The sequence below is a fragment of the Hypanus sabinus genome, chromosome 1 (genome assembly GCF_030144855.1).
Source record: "Hypanus sabinus isolate sHypSab1 chromosome 1, sHypSab1.hap1, whole genome shotgun sequence".
Classification (NCBI taxonomy): Eukaryota; Metazoa; Chordata; class Chondrichthyes; order Myliobatiformes; family Dasyatidae; genus Hypanus; species Hypanus sabinus.
In genome coordinates, this window is record NC_082706.1 from 80,205,338 (window position 1) to 80,229,141 (window position 23,804).

Sequence of the window (23,804 nt, forward strand, 5' to 3'; positions counted from 1 at the left end):
ATGAAAGTCCATGTTCATACTGACAGCCAAACAGCCAATGTGCAAAAGGCAGCAAATAGTGCAAATAAAAAAGAAAATAAAGAAAGAATACTATAAATAAATAAGCAATAAATATCAACATGCAGGTAGATTGGAAAATCAAGTTGGTGCTGGATCCCAGGAGAGGAAAATCAGAGGATGGCTACAAAAATTGCTTTTTGGAGCAGCGCATGGTTGAGCCCACTTGGGGAACAGCAACTCTGAATTGAGTGTTATGTAATGACCTAGATTTGATCAGAAGGCTTAAGGTAAAGGAACCCTAAGGAGTAAGTGACCATCATTTGATAGATTTCACCCCCCCCCCCAAATATGAGAAATGGAAGATAAAATTCATTGTATCAGTATTACTGTGAAGTAAAGGGAATTACAGAGGCATAAGAGAGGAGCTGGTCAAGTTGATTGACCCTAGCAGGAATGATGAGAGAAGAGCAATGGCTGGAGTTTCTGGGGGCAAGTTAGAAGGTGCAGGAAAGATACATCCCAAAGATGAAGAAGTATTTTAAAGGCAGGATGAGGCAACTGTTGCCAACAAAGGAAGTCAAAGACAGCATACAAGCAAAAGACATATAATAAAGCAAAAATTAGGAGGATGTCAGAGAATTGGGAATCTTATAAAATCCAATAGAAGGCAACTAAAAAAGCCATATAAAGAGAAAAAAGATGAAATTTGAAGTAAGTTACCCAAGAATATAAAAAGAAGACACAAAAATTATCTTACAAATTTAAAAAGAATAAAAGAGAGGAAAGAGTGAATATTGAACCACTGGAAAATGTTGCTGGAAAGGACAAAAGAAATGGCAGACAAACTTACATATTTTGTGTAACTCTTCACTGAGGAAGACACTAGCAGAATGCCAGAAATATGAGAGTGTCACAGGGCAGAAATGAGTGTCATTGCTGTTACTAAGGAGAAGGTGCTTAGGAAGCTGAAAAGTCTGAAGATAGTTAAGTCACCTGGACCAAACGGACTACACTCCAGGGTTCTGAAAGAGGTAGCTGAAGAGATTGGGGATGCATTAGTAATGATCTTTCAAGGATCACTAGACTCTGGAATGTTTCCAGAGGACTGGAAAATTACAAATGTCACTCCACTCTTCAAAAGAGGGAGGCAGAAGAAAGGAAATTGTAGGCCAGTTAGCCTGACTTCGGAATTTGGAAAGATGTTGGCAGTTTCATGGTACTTGGAGGACAAAGATTTCGTTAAGAGGAAATCTTGCCTGACAAATCAGTTAGAATTCTTTGAGGAAGTTACCAGCAGGATAGACCAAGGACAGTCAATGGATGGTGCTTATTTAGTATCAATAACTCCAAAAGACTGGAAGTATAGCAAATACTGAAAGGATTTTATTAGCAGTAAAATGGAGCACATCCATGCCAGATGACTGCCCTGGACTGTGGGAGGAGCAGTGACGCAATCACCTTTATCCAGGGATCTGTGGAAGGAGCCACCAGAGCAGTCAACAGAGGGGTGTGTCCGGACAGATAAACATGGTTTATCACATTTAGATTTTCAGATGACCTTTGACAAGGTGCTTAACAAGATAAGAGCAGATGGTATTACAGGAAAGACACTACCATGGATAGAGGATTGGCTGACTGGAAGGAGGCAAAAAATAGGAGTAAAAGGGGCTTTTTCTGGTTTACTGTTGGTGACTAGTGGTGTGTTGCAAGGGTCAGTGTTGGGACTGCTTCTTTCCACGTTATTTGTCAATAATTTGGATGAAGGAATTGATAGACTTTGGCCAAGGTTGTGAATAATGCAAATATAGTTGGAGGGGAAGGCAGTGTTGAGGAAGCAGAAAGACTAACACAGAGTGGAAAAATGGGCAAAGATGGGCCAAGTGTAGGGAAGAGCATTTTATAGCAAACACTTTATAGAAGTTTTCTGGGGAGAAAATTTTAAAAACTGAGGTGCAAAAACACCTGGGAGCCCTTGTGCAGGATTCCATAAAGGTTAGTTTTCAAGTTGAGTCTGAGGTAAAGAAGGGAAATGTAACATTAGTATTCATTTCAAGAGAGCTAGAATACAAGAGCAAACATGCATTGTCAAAGCTTTATTAGGTACTTAGAGTACCATGAGCACTTTTGGGCCCCTTATCTAAAAAAAAGATGTGCTGACATTGGAGAGGGTCTAGAGGAGATTCACAAGAATGATCTAGGAATTAAAGTGTTAGCGTATGATGAGAATTTGATGCCTCTGAGCCTGTACTTGCTGAAGTGTAGAAGAATGAGGAGGGATCTCTCTGAAGCCTATTAAAAGGCCTAGATAGAGTGGCTGAAGGGAGCATGTTTCTTGTAGTGGGGAAGTCCAGGACAGGGGACACAGCCTCAGAATAGAGGTGCACTAATTTAGAACAGAGATGAGGAAATATTTAGTTAGACAGAGGATGGTCAATCTGTTGAATTCATTGCCACAGACAGCTGTGCAACCCAAGTCATTGGGCATAAGGCAGAAGTTGATAAGTTCATGATTTATCAGGGTGTCATAGGTTGTGGGGAGAAGGCAGGAGAATGGGTTTGAAAGAGATAATAAATCAGCCATGATGGAATGGCAGAGCAGACTTAATGGGTTGAATGGCCTAATTCTGCTCCTATGTCTTATGGTTTTATCTAGCAGAAGTTGATTGTGTGATTCTATTTGATGGGAAAGGAACAAATGACAAGTGGGGGCTTTTAAAGGTAAGTCATTAATACTCCAGAGGCAGGATATTGCTGTTAGGGGGAAGGATAAACCCAGAAAGCTTAGGAAACCCTGGCTGATGAGAGATATCGAGACCAGTCAAATATAAAAGGATGCATGTATTGGGCTTATGAGGTTGTAGATGAGTGAATCTGTCAGTAACTATAAAATGATTCAGAATACATTTAAGAGGGAAGTTAGGAAGGCAAGGTGAGGGTATGAGATGGATATGGCAGGCAAGGTTAAGGAAAATTTCATGAGGCACTATATATAGTATATGGATAACTTGTTCTGTACCCTACAATATTTAATTTATGCATTTTACTTTGTTTATCCATGCATAGTTCATTTGTAGATTTAATTCTTACTTTTCTATGTGTGTTATGTTTTCTACTGTGCTTTACATCCTGGTCCAGATGAACGTTTTCTCATTTGACGGTATAAATGTATATTGTTAAAAGACAATAAGCTTGACTTGACTTGACTTGATATATTAAGAGCAAAAGGGTGGCTAGGGAGAGACTTCCATTTAAAGATGAATACTGGGGATGGGTGGGATTCTTAATGCATTGTTTACCAAGAAGAAAATTGTGGTTGCTCAGGAGATGAGAGAAACAAATGATGTTTTTGGAGGACACTCCTATTGCTATGGTGGAGGTATTTGCAATGTTACAGTGTATTAGGTGGATAAATCGCCAGTTCCTACACTAAGTACATCCTTAGACTTGTGAGAGGCTAGACTGGAAATTGTGGAGGCCCTTGCAGAGGTACCGGCTTCATCGCTCGTTGCTGAACATCCCAAAGACTGGAATAACTGATATTCCTTTGTTTAAGAAGGGTAACAAGGACAAACCAAGAAAGTACAGGCCATTCTACCTGACATTAATAGTGGGGAAGTTACTGAAGGGAATTCTGAGGGACAGGATTTACCAGCACTTAGATCAGGAGGCGTTGTGCATGTTAAGTTGTATTTGATGAACTTCTAAGAGTTTTCAAAAGAGGCAACCAAAAGGGTAGTGGATGCTTTCTATTTGGATTTCAGCAAAATCTTCAACAACATCCAACAAGGCAGACTGGTCTGGAAGGTTGGTCCCACACAACCCAGGGAGAGTGAGTTAGGAAGCTGAGAGTGATGGTTGAAGTCTGTTTCTCGGAATGGTGACTGTGTGTTGCAGGGGTTTGGTGTTGAGACCCATGTTTGTCATCATCTATACAAATGATTTGGCTTCATCAGTAAGTTTACAGATGATATTAAATTAGATGTTGTTGATAGTGAAAAAGGTTATTGTAGATAACAAGACAATCTTGATTCATTAAGTGGGCTGAAGAGTGTCAAATAGATGTCAATATGGAAAAACTAGAGGAGATGCATTTAAGAAAATCAAGCCAGAGTAGAAGTTTAGTATCAATGGTCAAGACTAGGAAGTGTAATAGAACAAAGGGACCCAGCGCATAGTTCAGTGAAAGCAGTGCAACAGGTAGACAGGGCATTGAGTATGGGAGTGGGGCATTATGTTACAGGTGAACAAGTCACTGAGGGATGGGGGAGTCCAGGACTGGATGTCCTGCTTACTTAAAGAAGGTGACGTGTCTTCCATAGCCTCTCCTTTCTAGGTGTAGTTTTCACTGTAGGGCCACTGATTGGCTTGCCAGGCAGGAAGTTGCTCACATACAGCCTCTCCTCCTGTCCTGAAAGGGACACTTTCACGTGGCATCCCTGTTCTTGCTGAGTTTGCTATGTCACAGCGCGACCGAGTGTTCAGCGGTGTAACTGGGCGGGCAGGCTGGGCTCATCAGCCTGGGTTGGCAGCCAACGTAGGAGAAAGACAACTCCGATTCCAAACCCGGGTAGATGGGATTGCCAGGGGCAGTCTGTCTAGGAGAAGGAAAATCCCGATACTCAATCTATAGCCTCGCAGTTGCCAAAGTCATTGCAGCTTGCTGTGCCATTGTGGAACGTCCCCCAGCCTGAAGAGTGGAATCAGTGCACATACAACAATCCTCACTATAAACCTATGCAGTGCAGATGAAAATAAATGACTTCCTTCCCTCCTGATCTTCGTAAGTGAAGAGCCCTGCATTATCATTATTAACAAAAGTCACTGGTGAGTCCGCACTTGGTGAATGGTGTATGGTTTTGGTCACCCTGTTCTTGGAAAAATGTGGGGAAATGCAAAAGAGTGCAGAAAAGGTTTATGAGGATGTTCACAGGACTGGAGAGCCAGAGTAAAATAAAAAGGTTTGCCAAAGTAGATTGTTACTCCTTGGAACGTATGAAAGGCATAGGTAAGGTGGGTGGTAAGAGTGTTTTCACCAGGGTAGGGAGTCTAAAACTAGGGGTCATGGATTTCGGGTGAGAGGGAAATGAGGAAATTTTCACAGAGTCGGGTGGTGAGTATATGGAACGAGCTGCCGCAGGAAGTGGTTGAGGTATGTACAATAATGTGATTTAAGAAGACTTGGATAGGTACACGCAAGGGAGGGTCCTGGAGGGATTTGGACTGAATGCAGGAAATTAGGAGGACAATGTGGTCCACCAAAGAGCTTGTAACCATGCTGTATGCTCTGTGTTTAAAAACTTAATTTCAAACAATATTTTTCAGGAACATTTCTTTAATCATAATAGTAAAGCCTCACCTACTAGCGGTTAAAATTACAAGGTAATTCACAATTTATACTGCAAATAGTTTTTACATTTAGTTTAAAGTGTGAGCTGTCAGCTGAGTTTGCTATGTCCAACATCAAGGTTCAAAGATCAAAGTAAATTTATTATCTAAGTACATATATGTCAACCTATACTACCCTGAGATTCATTTTCTTGCAGGCATTCACAGTCAATACAAAGAAGCACAATAGAATCATTGAGAAAGTACACACAAGATGGGCAAACAACCAACATACAAAAGGCAACAAACTCTGCAAATACAAAGAACAAAATAGTAATAATTGATAAATAAACAATAAATATTGAGAATATGAGATGAAGAGTCCTTGAAAGTGAGTCCATGGATTGTGGGAACAGTTCAGTGTTGGGCTGAGTGAAGTTGAGTGTAGTTATCCCCTCTGATTCAAGAGCCTGATGGCTGAGGGGTAATAACCTGTTGATGGTGGTGGTATCATATACTTGACAGGAAAGACTCATAAACAGCTACCCGATTGCTCAGAAATCACAATGGTTCAGTATCTGCCTCAACAAGTACTGACTACACATTGGTAACCCCAGTTCCCCCGTTCCATAGAACACATCAGGACCCCGTTTGCCCTGCTGCATTTAAATTCACCAGGGTCCTGTGTTGGATCCTGATGCTTTTGCAATTCAAAAGTTCTTTTTGAAATCGAGAATGAGGCATAAACTTGATGCTTACGGCCATTTTATTAAATGTTCCAGCAACAAAAAACAAATAGCAGTCATGGTTGTTTCATACTCAGACAAGAGACAACAAAAAATTCCAGTGATAACATTGAACCCATAAAATAGCCAGATTCAAGTAGCATGACCCTGCTACTGAAACTTCAGTTTCTGGAGAAATACAGAAGCACTAATTAATGGAAAGTTCACTAAACAATTACATATTCATACAAATGTGTTTGTATATAGGGCTTTATAAAAAAAATACAAGAAAGCATAGGGAAGATAAAACTACACGCAAAATAATAACTTTGCACCCCAATCCAACACTTAGCTTCCAGGCTCCTTTTGAAATCACCTGGGCCGTTTTATGTGCTTCCTTGATACTTAACCGGTTTACTAAAAAATTGATATAATTGTACTGTACGACATACAGAGTATAACAAAAGATAAAAAGTTGTTGAAATATTAATTAGAATAATAATATTATTGTACTTCAAATCTGCCAGTCTAGCATCAAAGTCCCCAGTGTGCTGGATTAATGGAGTTTTACGACACATCTTCTCTAGTCATTATCTTCATCTTCTTTGCATTATAACAAAATTACCAGGAAATAGAGCTTAGAAATTCTTTTCCTAGTATTTGGCAACATTAAAATAGTGCCAGTGCACTGCACAATGCTGCTTTAATGATTTTCAATTATTTAATGATTCTCAAATGACTCAGTTTGGTTCAGAATGCTGTTGTTTGGATGATATGTGTGTGGGGTTTTTTTTCCCTCTCTCTGCACAGTGGTTCTGGTCCTTTTTTTTAAATTGGGTTCTTCAGGTTTCTTGCTTTGTGGCTACCTGTGAGCAAACAAATCTCAAGGTGTATAATTTATACATTCTGTGATAGTAACTGTAATTTGAATCACGAATCTTTGAACAGAGGAAAGTTGTAATCTTCTTTCACTACCTTCATGTAAAACATTCCAGGCAATTGTATCCCTCAGTATACTGCCTTACTCAGTTGCACAATATTTTTAAAATGCTTCAAGATCCTGCATAACTGATATCATTCAGCCACAAACCTAAAATCAGGGCCACTGTTTCTTCAAAGTTCAAAGTACATTTATTATTAAGGTATCTATATAATATACAACCTTGAGATTCGTCTCCTAACAGGCAGCCACAAAACAAAGAAATCCAAAAGACCATTGAGCACCCCAACGATCAGAGAAAAGAAAAAAAAAAAAACACTAATCTTGTAAACAGTAACCGCTAGCAGATAGTATTCTGAACTGTAGTCCACAGACAGAGTCTGAGACCCATAGTTCAGCGCACAGCCGAGTAAATGTTGTGGAGCAACAAACTGAACTGGCCCATACCTTGCCTTGGGCCTCGACACCCTGACTTTTTCAATCTGGCCAGTGCTTAAATCACCAGCCAAAAGGGACAGGGGCCACACTTAGAGAAGTACCATTGCCATATAAGTGGTGCTATGTGCAGAATGGCTGGCAAAGAGGCAGGAGAATGGAGGGAGCATGCACCAAGTGTTGTGAATAGGAACCTGGAAATAATGGAAGGTTAATCACAGACCATAAGACATTGATGCAGAATTAGATCATTCAGCCCATCGAGTCTGCTCCATCATTCCATCATAGCTGATTTACTATCCCTCGCCACCACATCCTCCTGCCATCTCCCCACAACATTTGAAACCCTTACTAATCAAGAACCTAACAAACTCCACTTTAAATAAACCCTTTGACTTGGCTTCCACAGCCGTCTGCACAATGAATTCCACAGATTCACCACCCTCTGACTACAAAAATTCCTCTCCATCTCTGTTCTAAATGGTTGTCCTTCTAGTCGGAGGCTGTGCCCTCTGGTCCTAGACTACCCACTGTAGGAAACTATAACTCAGTGTCTACTCTATCTTGGCCTTTCAATATTGAATAGGTTTCAATAAAGTCCCTCCCCCCCACCCCCATGGAAGAAAGCTCCTGCACTCCAAGGGCCAAAGGAAGTCACTCAGAGTACTGCCAGTGGGAATAGAGTGAGACTGTGTGAGCAACATCAAGGAACATGGAGCAGCTTCAGTAGGGCTACCTCACAAGAGGTCAGACTTTTACTTTAATACTTTGACCACTCAGGCAACAGTTCTCTCTCACTCATTCATCCCTCCCTCTCCTCCAACACACTCACTTCTGATTGCCTTGTTCCCCATCCCAAAGATTCAAATTTGCATATACTGTACGAATAAATGCAAATAGATACTGCATGGACCTCACAATTAAGGCCATAAGACCTTAAGACCTAGGAACAAGGATGAGTTAGTATGAAACAGAAATAAGGCTTGTCAGACGAATAGCTTCAGATTCATGATGAATGCAGAGAGGATTGTAGCATTATTGCATTATAACACAATTGCAGTTGATTTAATGAATGAGTTTTGAGAAACAAGAAGGAGTATAGCGTATTTAAGTGAAAGACAGGATAACAAAAGTTCTGGAACAATGACGGGAGATCTCGTTGAAACCTATCAAATGCTGGAAGGATTTGATAGAGTGGATGTGGAGAGGATGTTTCCTATGGTCTGAATTCTAGTAAGTACAGGCCTAGAGCCACCAAACGCTCTTCGTATGATAAGCCTTTCAATCCTGGAATCATTTTCATGAACCTCCTTTGAGTTCTCTCTAATGTCAACACATCTTTCCTTAGATAAAGGGCCACATATTGTCCAAAGATTTTTTTTTAATAGTTTGTATGCCAGAACTTTTGCTATCAAACTGAATCATTAATTTCTCTAATGACACCACAGTGGCTGGCCTCATCAAGGGCAACAATGAGACGGCATAGAGAGACGAGGTAGAGTGGCTGTTAGAATGGTGAGAACAACACCTTGAGTTTCAATGTGGACAAGACCAAAGAGGTGACTGTGGACTTTAGGAAGGTGCAGGCTGGCCATGCCTCATTAAACACAAATGGCTCCTCCATGGAGAGAGTTCAGAGCACCAAGTTCCTGGGAGTACACATAATGGATGATCTCACCTGGTCCCACAACACCTCTTTAGTCAAGAAAGCTCAGCGGAGTCTCCATTTCTTGAGCAGATTGAGGCAAGCGAGGCTCCACATCCCATCACTTGAACAAATTTTTGCAGGAACACCTTTGAGAGAATTCTGACCAGCTGCATCACCATCTGGTAAGGGAATTGCAAGGCATCTGACTGCAAGTCCCTACAAAGAATGCAAGGATTCTGCGACAATCATCAGGGTCTCTGTTTCATTCATCAGAGGTACTTAATGGGAGTGTTTTATATCAGGGCCTCCCATCTGTCCAACAATCTCTTGAACCCTCTCCCATCAACCATGAGGTACTGTAGCATTAGGTCAAGAGCTGTTAGGATTGCAAACAGCTTTTTCCTCCAGGCCGTATACGGCCTCTGAACTCCCTGCCACCACCCTGGTCTCATCATGTATGAGGTGGCAGTAGCGTTAAACTGGTTACTTGTACATTTGGTGGTATACATGTGTATGGTTGAATGGCAATGTACTGAACTTGAACATGAACTTGAGTTCCTGTGCAATGGAGTTTTCTTATAATTCATCTTAAAGGATCTATACTGTCTGCTTTTATCAGCCCAATCTGTACTGTATGTGTGCTACCTCTAAAAATTATCTTAAGATGAAATGTTTATGGTTACTTGGCACGTTCCTATTTTTTTGTTATCAAAGAAGTGATACTGCAGTCCAGTATCACTTAAATGGCTTTAAGTACGGCATTGGAAGATCATAGTTATTGATGGCATAATTTCCAGGCAGGTCTCTTAGCAGAGCCAGAAATACATTTCATAGGTCACTGACATATCATACAATCCCATCTCAATGATCTATAATAGGAAAGATATCCTGACATTACTTGGCGCCATTAGAGGTTTGCTATGAAATTCAATGATAGTCATTGATTGCAAATACCAACAGTGTCTCATATAGCTTCATCCCTCTTCATTTCACTTTGCTAATTGTACATCCACAGTACCCACCACTCAAAGCTTTCTGTAATATCATATTATGTGAACTACTTACAAAATCCCCTACTGCTACATAAAGATATTTCCTGCAATAAATCATTTCCATCTGACTTTGGAAATAGATACAAGAGATTTTGCAGATGCTGGAAATCTTGAGCAGCACCTACAAAATGCTCAGATAGTGTCTACAGAGGTGAGTAAACAGTTGATGTTTCAGGGTGAGACCCCTCATCAGGACTGGAAAGGAAGGGGACAGAAGCCAGAATAAGGAAGGGAGGGATAGGGGAAGGACTACAAGCTGGTAGGTGATAGATGTAGCCAGCTGAGGAGAAGGAGGATGGGTCTGTCAGGGAGAAATGATGAAGTAAGAAGCTGGAAGGTGACAGGTGGAAGGGCTGAAGAAGAAGTAAACTGATAGGAGCGGACAGTAGAACATGGAAGGAAGAGAATGAGGAAGGGCACAAGAGGGAGGTGATGGGCAGGTAAAGAAAAGTGAGTAACCAGATTGGGGCATTGGAAAAGAAAGAAGTGGGGGGGAGGGAATCAACATTTATACCCCTGCTTTGATGCTGCATGACCTGTTGAGTTTCTCCTGCACTTTGTACAGTATGTGTTGGAAATAGATATGAAAGACGGGTGATGTTTTCCTTTCTAATATTAGGACTCTTCATTGCTGATAAATGTCTGATGCTTGGCATAACTGTGTAATGTCAGGCAGAATGATGTTTGTTGCCTCTGACTCTTTCCACTGGCATTTTTCCATACAAATGCATTAAAGTGGAGAAGCAGATTCCTGTCCTGGTATGTTGTCTATGTTCTAATATAAGACCGTAAGATATAGGAGAAGAATTAGACCATTTCCTACTGAGTCTGCTCCCACCATTTCACCATGGCTGATCCATTTATCTCTCAGCCAAGATCTCCTGCCTTCTCCCTACATCCCTTCAAGCCCTGACTAATCAAGAATCAATCAACTTCTGCCTTAAATATACCAACGACATGGCCTCCACAGTCACCTGTGGCATGAATTCCACAGATTCACCACTCTCTAACTAAAGAAATCCCTCCTCATTTCCATTCCAAATGGATGCCCCTCTATTCTGAGGCTTTCTTGACTGAAGAGATGCTGTTGTGGGACCAGGTGAGATCATCCATTATGTGCAACCCCAGAAACTTGATGATTCAAGATGTGCAATGTGGGATCATGTGGTTAGTCGTGGGATCACATTGCATCAGGAAGAAATTCTGAAGAATTCACAAGAGGAAAGAGGGACACCCATTTTCTGAAAAAGCAGAACATTTCTCTGCAGTCAAACAGAAGAGTTGTATTGTTGTGTGCTGAAGCACTGCCTGAAATGGAAGTTCAGTCATCTGGTCTCTATATACTCAAAACATCTTTTCATGAGCAGTGAGGCAGCATAATCTGCACGGCATCTGATCTGACTCTAAGAAGTTGGAGCTAAGATCTCCACTGTTTCCATCATTGTGCTGACGGGTCATTGACACTCCTTGTATTCAATGATATTCAAATGATGATACGGCACTTCAGAAGTAGAAATATGCATTTTTCTGAAAAACTGTCATATCCGTAGGATTCCTGCCGGTCTCTGTTTACAATAAACTGATAGCTGAATTACTGTCAACTGGTCATTAGTTTAATAAATGACAATAATAGGGATTCCTCATTCAGGAGTAAAATATCTTCACTTGGTTTAGAGATTACATTTATTATAATGTATCATCTGCTACTGGAACACCCTTCCTTTTCTTTATCCCTCTATGCTTTGAGCTGAGCTGTGCATTTACTTACAACCAGTCAGGTGTCCGACTCACTGAAAATAATTCATGAGTTTGGTGCCTGAACAGGTTACTCTTCCCTAATGCAGTCCTTGTTCACCTCCTAACATGTCCCAGTGACTGACGAGGTCACCCTTTCTGACTGCGGTTCCTCTGGCGGTTTGGAGGTCTTCGTTCTGAAGGAAATCCTCACTTGCCATAGACAATTGACACTGCTACTTCTCCTTTGTTCTGAGACAAAGGTTCACCTTTTCCTTCCCACCTGGCTTCTGCAGTTGATCTCCAGTGAGTGCATGCTAAAATCTGCAAACTGAGGGTCTACAACTTCCCTGAGGGAGAATGTAGGTGTACTGGAAGGTGTTCGCTTTAGCTGGTGGGGCTCGAGAAATTCCAGATCATGATAAATCCTCATATATTGTCTAACCAGTCCCGTGAAACTCCTCAAGGAAACATGGCAGCAAAAAGGTCTGTTATCTATTCAGATATTTCCTTCAGTCACTGATTCGCAGGAAGGCCTTCACCAGTCCCCACAGCCAATTCACCCACATCACAGACACTCCTCCTCACTCTTCCAGGGCAGGAGCTAATCATGTATATCCATCAATGATATCAACTTCCTCCCGCCTGGTAGCTCACCTTTCAGTGGACAATTTTCTGATATAATGATAGTACGGTTTTGTCTAACTTGAAAGATCGTGAAAGGGAATGGTTCTGACCATGGTTAAAGAGGTAATAAGCTCTTTGGAAGTCAGAAGAATGCATTTGACCTACCCCATCACCGCACAAACCGCTGAGTCCATGGTTAGGACTGTAACATAGTAGTTAGCATAATGCTATCCTAATGCCAGCAACCCTGTTCAATTCCCAACACCGTCTGTCAGGAGCTTGCGCATTCCCCCCATGACCATCCTTTGGCTTCCTCCTACATTCCAAAGGTGTACGGGTCAGTAGGTCAATTGGTCATATGGGCGTAATTGGCATAGGCATGCTGGGTAGGAAGGACTTGTTACCATGTTGTATATCTAAAATTGTAGTTGGCTGAGGGTCTGGAAGAATTTTGCATTCAGCCCCTTTGCTTTATATCAGACATGACTGCTATATAAGTGGTGATTCCTCAGTTGGGAGTCATTGAACTTTACTATAACACTACCCTCAGGTTAAGTTTTCTTTATATTTATATTTTTATTACTCACCTGTAGTTTCATGTATCTTTACATAACATTTATTATGTTTATCTTCAATCATTCTATGATTTTTAAAAAGATATTGAACGTTGTCTAAATGTTGCAAAGAATGGGTGAACCCAAACAAAAGACACTGGCACAAAGATAGAGTTGGGATGCAGATGAGGGCAGAGGCGTGGCTGGAGCTGAACGGCAAACAGGAGGCTGAACTTATCTTGACACGGACCGTGGCTGGAGCTGAACGGAAAGGCAGGCGGCAGGCTGAACTTATCTTGACACGGACCGTGGCTGGAGCTGAACGGCAAACAGGAGGCAGGCTGAACTTATCTTGACACGGACCGTGGCTGGAGCTGAACGGAAAGGCAGGCGGCAGGCTGAACTTATCTTGACACGGACCGTGGCTGGAGCTGAACGGCAAACAGGAGGCTGAGCAGAAAGGCAAGCAGCAAACAAAACTTCTCCTGACACAGAGAGCCAGAGTTACACAGGCAAACCTCAGTACTGAAACAAAACTTCTCTTGACACAGAGAGCCAGAGTTACACAGGCAAACCTCAGTACTGAAACAAAACTTCTCTTGACACAGAGAGCCAGAGTTACACAGGCAAACCTCAGTACTGAAACAAAACTTCTCCTGACACAGAGAGCCAGAGTTACACAGGCAAACCTCAGTACTGAAACAAAACTTCTCTTGACACAGAGAGCCAGAGTTACACAGGCAAACCTCAGTACTGAAACAAAACTTAGAATACACAATCCTAAGCAGCCCGGGACATGAATTACTACACTGGCTGAAACAAAGATCTGGCGATGAGTGGATGCAAAGCCAGGGATTTTATGCTGCAGGTTTAGATGAGAATCAGGTGTGCCACAATCAAGGCACCCAGGAGAAAGGAGAAGGGGAAAGGGGAATTAGGAGAATATGAGGAATTAACGGTCGGGACCGTAACACTAAACTGTTTGGAATGTGTGAATAATGCTCCTACAATGCTTGCAATGTCTTCCTTCAGGAATAGACTGTTCAAGGTTGAAGAAAGTACAATTCAATATATTGTTGCTAAATGGAAACTCACATATCATTAATATCAAAGCACAAATTATTTGAAAATTAAGCTAATTATTGTAAGGGAATTAAAGTTGGACCAAACTAGCAGGGCCTTTTCCATTATAAGAAGATGGCTGATCAGATGTAACCATAATCTTCAATAGTACATGACATACCAATGCTGTGTAAATCCTGTCCTTATTGCTTCTCCTTAGAAAAAAATTGAACACTCAGATGTCACTTTTGGTAGATCCTTTATTTTAATGATACATTTCTTTAAGCACTTTCTAAGTCAACAAGAGAGCATCTTAATTCCCCTGTGACTGGCTCCTTGAACAATCTTATTTGTGCGTCTGTTTGGCTCTCTGTTCCAGTGTACAAAAATTTAATTCTGTAACAATGTAGAAAATAAAAAAAACAAATAACTTGAACCTGTACACCTACCCTCAACATCCACACGATCCCTTATTATCAATGAGTTCAGTACTATGTCATCAAAGGGATCAACATTTGCCCATGTCTCAGCACAGTGCTACTTTGAGATACAAATTTTCAGAGGCCCTAAATCGTATTGCAATGGACAGCCCTGCACTCGCAGATATCTCAGGACAAAAGATCAATGAAGGAAATTGACTGGAAGGAGCTTAAGTGGAGCACTTGATCTCCATCTGGAAGGCTAGTTAATGAGAAGAAATTAATTATACTATCAGCAGGTGGTTCCATCCAGTGTGATATGAATACAATCCAGCATTTCAATTTGTTACATTAGAGTGGTTATAATGGATTAAGATCAAACTAGGAAGCTTGGGCAATCCTTGACAAATGTCATGATTTCTTTTCTCCCTGTTTCTAAAACAGAAGCACCATTCTTGAAAAAAAAACTCTGCATTCAGGGTACTCTAAGCATTGAGGATCAATTTAATTTGCCAAATGTATTTACATGTATTAGAAATTTGCTGTGGTGTGTTGGTCAGCGCAAAAAAATAACATTCAACAATTATAAAGAAGAAGTAATTATATAAAATTAAGTTAGGGTTTAATACAAGAGATTATGCAAATGCTGGAAATCCAGAATGATACATAGAAAATGCTGGAGGAACTCAGCAGGTTAGACAGCATCTATAGAGAAGAATAAAAAGTCGACATTTCTGGTCCAGACCCCTCAATCTGATGTCAACTCTTCATTCCTCTCCATAGACGCTGCCTAGTCTGCTGAGTTTCTCCAGGATTGTGTGTGTTGAGTTAGAGGTTAAAGTAAAGTAACTCTGAAGTGTGCCAATTGGAGATGGTTGGTGTCAAATTAGATGCCAATGAGTGACCATAAGAAATTTTAAAATAGACCATTAGAAGTAGGCCATTTAGCAATGTGTGCTGCACTGTCATTCAACACAATCACAAGTGATCTTTCATGTAGGTCATTTGTCCATATTACTGTTCTTCCTTAACAACTGTCAGGAACAAAGCCTCAACAGTCATTTCAGATAGAGAATTCCCAAGATGACAAACCTTCAGTGGAGCAAATTTCTTTTCCACTTCCTTAGCCAAATCCTTCTTTTGCACTATACCTTCTGAGGTCTAGTCATGTCATCCAGGTCAAGCGTCATCCTGCCAACTCTACCCTGGCCAGTCTGGCATGAATTTTGCACGTTTCAATTTGATTATCTCCCCTTCTCCTCCACTCATGAGAGTACAAGTTCATGCGATGACCAATATTTGAGAACATCCCACTATTCATCTCAGCTAAGGTGTTAGTGAGGTCATAAGGAGATCATAGGCAGGTTGTAGGTGATACAAGCAACATTATGGTCCTTCATTTAGAAGATCTTGCAAACCAGCAAGCAGTGTTCGTGGACTCTTGGATGGATGGTACTGCCATGATGTCTCCTCTTTGTCCCTTTGACAGAATCAGGCATTTGTTTTGACAGGATTTGTCAGGGAATGACCTGTGTGAGATTCAGTCTTCCCTGTTCATTCCTTGCTAATTCCTTGCCAGAGAGTTGCAGCCCCTTCCTGCAGGGGGATCTGCTTGTTCCCTTTGGGACATGGTTGAGGATCTTCTCAAATAAGAGTCCTGATTAAGGGTTTCAACCCAAAGCATCGACTGTTTACTCTTTTCCATAGATGCTGCCATGCCTGCTGAGTTCCTCCAGCATTTTGTATGTACTATCAGGAATTTTTCATGGTTGAAGTGAGATCCTCTTTGGTCTCTCCCGAAATTTCCAGGTTTGATGCGTATGTGCTAATGCCATTTGCATGTTGGTGCTGCAAAGTGTCTGATACTTCTGTTGGGAAGGTTGTTGATTATTGATGACACGAGGAAGAAACCAAAGGTCCATGAGCCACTGCTCCTTAGATGATCAGAGCTGGAGAGGGTCAGTAACTTTAAATTCCTTGCTGTTATCATTTCCAAGTATTTGTCCCGGGACCAGTGCTTAAGTGCAATTACAAAGAAGGCATGACACCATCTCTACTTTCTCAGAAGTTCGACAAAATTTTGACAAACTTCTACAGTTGCACAGAGGAGAGTTTCCTAACTGGCTGTAATATGGCCTGGTATGGAAACACCAATGTCCATGAACTGAAAAACCTACAAAATGTGGTGGATATAGCCTAGGCCATCACAGAAAAAACCCTTCCTACCATTGAGCATATATACAAGGAGCGCTGCCACCAGAAAACAGCATTCGTCATCAACAGCCCCCACCATCCAGGCCATGCTCTGTTCCTGCGGCTGCTATCGGGAAAGAGGGACAGGTGAGGTACAGGAGCCTTGGGATTAGAACAGTTATTACCATTCAACCTGAACTAGTGTGATTAACTTCACTCAGCTCAGTTCTAAATTGATCCCATAATCTATGGACTCACTTTCAAGGACTCTACATCTCATGTTCTGAGCATTATTTACTTACTTTAAATTTCAAAGTAAATTTTATTATCAAAGTTTATACTGTGTATGGCACGATATACAACTCTGAGATCCATTTTCTTGTGGGCATACTCATCAAATTTATAGTACACTAACTATAGCAGGATCAGTGAAAGACTGCCCAACTAGGGTGGTCAACCAGAGTGTAGAAGACAACAAACTGTGTAAATGCAAAAAAAGAAGAAACAACAACAATAAATAAATAAGCAATAAATATCGAGAACATGAGATGAACTGTCCTTGAAAGTGAGTCCATTGGTTATGGGAACATTCCAATGATGCGGCAAGTGAAGTTGAGTGAGGTTATCCCCTTTAGTTCAAGAGCCTGATGGTTGAGGGGTAGTAACGCTTCCTGAGCCTGTGGTGTGAGCCCTGAAGCTCTTGTACCTTCTTCCTGATGGCAGCAGTGAAAAGAGTGTAAGACCAGGGTGGTGGGGGTCCCAGATTATGGATACTGCTTTCCTGCAACAGCGTTTCATGTAGATGTGCTCAATGTTGACCCATGATCGACTGGGCCATATCCACCATCTTTTTATTGGATTTCTATTCAAGGTTTATTGTTTCCATACCAGGCTGTGATGCAGCCAGTCAATAAACTCCCCACTACACATCTATAGAAGTTATTCAAAGTTTTAGATATTGTGCCAAATCTCCACAAACTCCAAAGAAAGTGTAAGTTCTGCTGTGCTTTCTTCATAGTTGCACTAATGTGCTGGACCCAGGACAGTTCCTATGAAATAATAAAACTTAGGAATTTAAAACTGCTAACCCCCTCCACCTCTGATCCATCCTTCTCCTAAAGTCTATAATCAGCTCCCTGGTCTGACACAAAGAAATTCATGGCCACTCCTCTGCCTCCCACGAGCACCTATTTGTTGTCCTAATTTCTAGAGCCTTGCTCTTTAGTTTCTGTCTGGATGCAGGTAGGAGAAAGACAGCCAAGTAATCAGATGTACTGAAAGTGGTCTAGGCATGGAAGGTAGGGATTCCTTATCTTAGTATAACAGTGGTCTAGTATGTTAGGTCCTTATATTTTGTTTATTTGTTGTTGTTTTATTATTTTTTTATCTGCACAGTTTTTCTGTTTACACATTGGTTATTTGTCAGTCTTTGTGTGTTTTTTTAAATTGATTCTGTTGTACTTCTTTGTTCTACTGTAAATGCCTGCAAGAAAATGAATCTCAGGGTAGTATTATATATAGTGACATATACATACTTCAATAATAAATTTACTTTGAACTTTGAGGTCTACTTGTTCAATCTTGATGGCAAAGCTTATTCAATGAGGCAGGCAACCACTGAATCAGAGTTTCTCAATCAGAAACCCTGTCCCTGCTCTGCGGAAGCCTTGGGTTCTGCAAGCGGCTGCTAGGATTTCTGCGAAACATCATTATTTATAAAAATAAACATCATTTTTTGAACGTCATGCAACACACAATACTAGTGCTCGCAGTGGTGGGAAGTGACCGAGCAGCCTCGTTAGCAATCCTGTTACAAGTCTCTCAGCCCAGGATGCAGTGTGCAGTAGGATCATCTTTATTTGGTTGAATCCGGAAGGGAAGATCGTAGGCTAATGAGACATGTGAAGTGTTTTCTGAGCATTGAATGGACTTGCCCAATGTGGGCTGTGACGTCGGCCTCTCCCCGTGTAAAATACACAGGGGTATTTTATTAACCCCTGTATTTTGCAGACATGTCTGACAGTCCCACGTGGTGATTTTTGAAGTGGAGGTGTGAGATGCAAGAGGAGGATTCCAGGCCAAGGCCGACAGGTTAATGGTGAAGTATTACAATCTTCTGAGTCATTTCACTGCACTAGTGAAACAACGGACACAAAAAAGTCCATCTTTACAATGAAAGCTACTTATTAATGGGCCTTACATGGACTGGTGATACAAGTTGTCCTATTCCATTGTGCCTGGCCTATGGCAAATAACTTACCAATGCAGCAATGGCTCCAACAAAACTGAAAAGACACTTAACTAAAAATCACAGCGATATGACTCATAAAGTGCTGAGTAAAGCTTTTGTTAATAAAGTCGCAGTCAATAAAATAACTCAGGAAGCAAGTTATTTAGAATTAGAACTTATTATCCAGAAAAGGAAAAGTCACACAGTTGGTGAGAAGGTGTAAAGTTATAGTAGGTAAAATGCTAGGATGGGGTACAGCATGAAAAATTGAAAAGGTTCTACTCTCAGAATCAGGTTTATTATCACCGGCATGTGACATGAAATTTGTTAACATAGCAGCAGCAGTTCAATGCAATACATAATCTAGCAGAGAAAAAAAATAAACAAAACAATAATAATAATAAATAAACAAGTAAATCAATTACATATATTGACTAGATTTTAAAAAGTGCAAATCAGAAATACTGTATATTAAAAAAGTGAGGTAGTGTCCAAAGATTCAATGTCCATTTCGGAATCGGGTGGCAGAGGGGAAGAAGCTGTTCCTGAATCACTGAGTGTGTGCCTCCTACCTGATGGTAACAGTGAGAAAGGGTCATGTCCTGGTACTAGAAGTCCTTAATAACAAACGCTGCCTTTCTGAGACTGAAGATGTCCTTGTACTTTGTAGGCTAGTACCTAAGATGGAGTAGCCTACAAACAATATGATAAGTAGACATATTGATAATATGTCACATGATGCTGAAGAGGTTTTGTGCCGTAAGCTGAAAAACAACAGCTTCTCTACCCAAGTTGAAGAGCCGACATATTTCACCAATAAATGTCATTTTGTAGCATTTGTAAATTAAGAAAATTCTTTCTGTTGTAAAGAGCTGCCCATAAGCAAGCAAACACTGAGATATATTTCATGCTGTGTCTTCATATCTGGAAACAAAATGTCTATTTTGGAGAAACTCTGTTGGACTCTGGACTGATGGTGTCCCGTCAACAGTCGGCTCCATGAGAAATCTCATTTCTTGTGTAAAAAAATGAAAATCCTGACATTGTCAGAACACTCTTCTTTCTTCACAGAGAGGTGCTGATGTCAAAAATGCTTGGAGATGAAATGAAAAAAAATCTGGATGATGCTACTTTATTAAAAAAGACCAGTTCACTTGAGAATGTTTTAAAAGCTGTGTGAAAACCTGGACAAAGAGCGCACCAGTTTCCTGCTACACACAGAATTCCAGTGGCTTAGCAGAGGAAGAGTTCTCAATGGGGTGTTTGAGCTGAAAGGTGAATTGCTGGAGTACTTTCAAGAAAATAGTAGGCCTGATTTCACTAATTGCTTCAAAGATGATGAATGGCTGCAGAAACTAGCCTGCTTAGCACATATATTTCATCATATGAACCAGTTGAACAAGGTGTTTGGACTTCAAGTGACAAAATTCTTGGATTAAAAGGAAACCGAATCTTTGGAAAATTTATGTTGCAAAAGGAAATCTTGAAATGTTTCCACTGCTGCTTGGGCTTGAGGGTGAAGGAGGACATCAGAAAGCCACGAGTCTTATGAAAACCACCTGGAAGAACTGCAGAACCAAATTGAACAATATTTTTCCTCCCTTTCAACATGAGTGTATTAATGGGTGAGGGACCCTTTCTCTGAATCTTCTGTTCAGCCTGAGAACTTGACTTTGAGAGAAGAGGAAGAACTTTGTGAGCTACAGTCTGATCATGCACTCAGGATGAGATTTGCTGGTCTGCCCCTGGACAAGTTCTGGATTTCTGTGAAAGACGAGTATCCTGCCAGTCATAGGAAAGCAATGAACATTTGGCTGAAGTTTTAAACTTCTTACACATGTGAGCAAGCTTTTTCTTGTTTAACAAGCATCAAGAACAAAGATAGAAATCGTCTCATTTCAGTTGAAGGTGTAATCTGTGTGGTGCTCATCTCAAATTGGACCCAGAATTGAGTATTGGCACAGCAAAAAACAAGCACAGGTTTCACACGCTGGGCCTGATCATGTCACTTAGTAAGAAAATATTCTTTCATAGTCTTGTATACAATTGTGTCTTAGGCTACATTTTTATTCATTTTGCCTTGGCTTATGGTTTTTAATAAATTTTACTATTCAACATTATCAATAAATTTTCATTAATTAAAATCAATTTACAACCTTCATTTAAATTAAATCTACTGAGACTATCTTTAAAAAAATTAAATCCCATTCTGGTTTAAGCCAGTTATTTAACAGAAATTTATTATGTTTGCCCTATGAGTTTTTTAAAATTTATGAAAGAGAAAGAAAGAGATTCATTTCAAGAAAATTAAAGTAAGCTTAATTACCTGTTTTATTTTCAAGAAAGGTTGGCTAAAAGTTCAATCTTTCTTCAAAAGAGCATTGACAATTATTTTTGAATGATTATATCTCCAACTTACTGATCACGAGAATGTACCGTGAGCTGTAGATATAATGATTTTTACACAGGGGTTCCCTGAGACCTGAAAATTATTTGAAGGGTTCCTCCAGGGCAAAAGGTTGAGAAAGGCTACTCTAGATTGTGTACCCACTAGATGCCTTCTTTAAATTAGCTATTTACTGCCAGCCATGCCCAGCTCAGTGCAACGAAAGCGATTTTGAACTTTTGAGTTCACAAGCTATGAGAACAGCCCAGCCTCCAGGTCTGGCACTGTTAGGATTGTCCATGAAGTTCATGACATTCCAAGTCCCAAACTTCACATTGTGGTGGAAATTGCCTGTAAGTTTTTTTCTGTGAATATGGATTAGGTGTTGTTCAGCAACTACCACATGGACGTCAGTGAGCAAGGTTTTGATCTAGCGGCGATAGAGACCAAAACAACTGGAGACTAGATTCTGCTCTGTGGTCAGTAATGGTCAATCATAAATGGTGGGCATGCACACAGATACCACCCACACGTGTGCACTTATTCACTCACAAATGCACACACATTCCTAATAAGTGCTCCATATTTCAGATCTTCAGTTCAGGCTGCAGAAGTGGCCCAAATTCCTGAAGGTACAGCATTGATTGGCCAATAAGTAACCAATGTGAGCATTGTTTGTGATTCTATTTCCAATGCTGCAACACTATAAAATAGTTTTGAATGTTTTGAAAGTTTTGGATTACTATGGGTTTGAGAAGGATAATAAATCAGCCATGATGAAACAGTGAGCAGATCCAATGAGCCAATTGGCTTAATTCTGCTTCTCTATATTATGGTCTAATACAGGGGTTCCCAACCTCTCTTACGTCATAGACCTGTATCATTAACTGTTGACCCCAGGTTGGGAACCACTGGTCTAATGCACTCATACAAGTGCAACTCCCAACATGTTATATTACCCAGTAAAGAACAATGACACTGCTTGAGTAAACATTAAACCGACAACTGATAAAGGATCTTGGCCTGAAATGTCAACTATTCATTCCCCTCCATAGATGCTACCTGACCTTGTGAGTTCCTCCTGTATTTTGTGTATGTTGCTCTGGATTTCCAGTATCTGCAGAATCCCTTCTGGTTATGGAAACTGACAATTGTAATGTCTAACAAACATGTTGTGGAAGATGCCAAGTCATTAGGTATACTTAAAGCAGAGGTTAATAGGTTATTGATTAGTAGGGGCATCAAAGAAGAGAAGACAGAAGAATGGAGTTGAGAAGGATAATAGATCAGCCGTGATGGAATGCCGGAGCAGACTCAACAGGCCAAATGATCTAATTCTGCTCTTATGTCTTATAGTTTGATGGTATTATCTACTCAGTCATCTATTGTTTCCAATAGAAAGCCTATTACTGGGAAAATGACTGAATGCCCCACAATCAGCTAAATCATTCATGACAGTTAACATAATCTAAGCAACCAAATAATACCTTACCATTGGGAACTCCAGCCTACAACTAAATTAAAAATGGAAAAAGGGCGCCAATAATTTATTTTTCCTTTACTGAGTTTATCTTCTATCATAAATTGTATAGTAAGGTTCTCTTTAAAAAAATTCAACAACATTTGAATAATTCTCTTTTTGATCATCCTTATACAGCTTGTGAGGAGGGGGATCAAATATGAACTGCTTCCAATACAGATCTGTCTATTCTGATTTGGCTTCTGAGGCCTATATGGGGCTCTCAACAGTTTAGAGCCACATGAGGCCTGGTGGGATCAGTGGGTTGTGAGATTGGGAGGCTCTACACTCCCTCTGCTATTTTTATATGGACTCCACATGCCATCTTTGACAAAATTCAGGGTTCAGAGCTTATATTATTCCCCACATTAAATGGTGATGGACAAGAGATTCCTAAGAGTTGATAAGGATATATTGCATTTTATCAAGGAAATTTCCATTTTCCCCTGTTGTCATCTCTTGGAATGACTGAGATCAGTTTAATGTGCCTATTAGTGTGGTCTCCTTTCCTCATGGAATGGAAGATCTTGTAGAGTCAGGTGTACTTGTCCAACGCTTTGAGTTCTTGATCTGTGAACACATTTTTCCTGCTATCTGTTTTCACTAAGGGATCCACAACAACACACACACAATGCCGGAGGAACTCAGCAGGACATGCAGCATTTATAGAAGGGAATAAACATTCAATGCTTCAGGCTGACACCCTTCATTTGGACTCGAAACGAAGGTGGGGGGGGGCAAGCCAGAATAATAAGGTGGGGGGAGAGGAAGGAGTACAGGCTGAAAGGTGATACATACTGAGAGGTGACTCCTGAGATATGAAACGAGATTAACAGTCTTGTGGACTATTATTGTTGAGCAGCCAGTGTTGCACAGCAGGAACATTTCCCTTACAGATGTTCAGCACAAAACCCTTTCTTCCTTAGGTTTTAGTAAGTAAGTCAATAATTTGGAG

The 23,804-nt window shown here is 40.6% G+C and overlaps 1 protein-coding gene across 13 annotated transcripts in view; it reads right to left on the reverse strand.

Annotated features, from left to right (window-relative positions):
• rims2a (regulating synaptic membrane exocytosis 2a) overlaps positions 1 to 23,804 on the reverse strand; it is a 1,025,605-nt gene that overhangs the window by 908,570 nt on the left and 93,231 nt on the right. The window contains exon 2 of one of the 13 annotated variants that reach the window (XM_059971267.1): positions 18,267 to 18,284. The exons of the other annotated variants lie outside the window; for them this stretch is intronic. Coding sequence (XP_059827250.1) covers positions 18,267 to 18,284 — 18 coding nt within the window. The remainder of the gene's footprint in view (positions 1 to 18,266; positions 18,285 to 23,804) is intronic. 13 annotated transcript variants of the gene reach the window in all.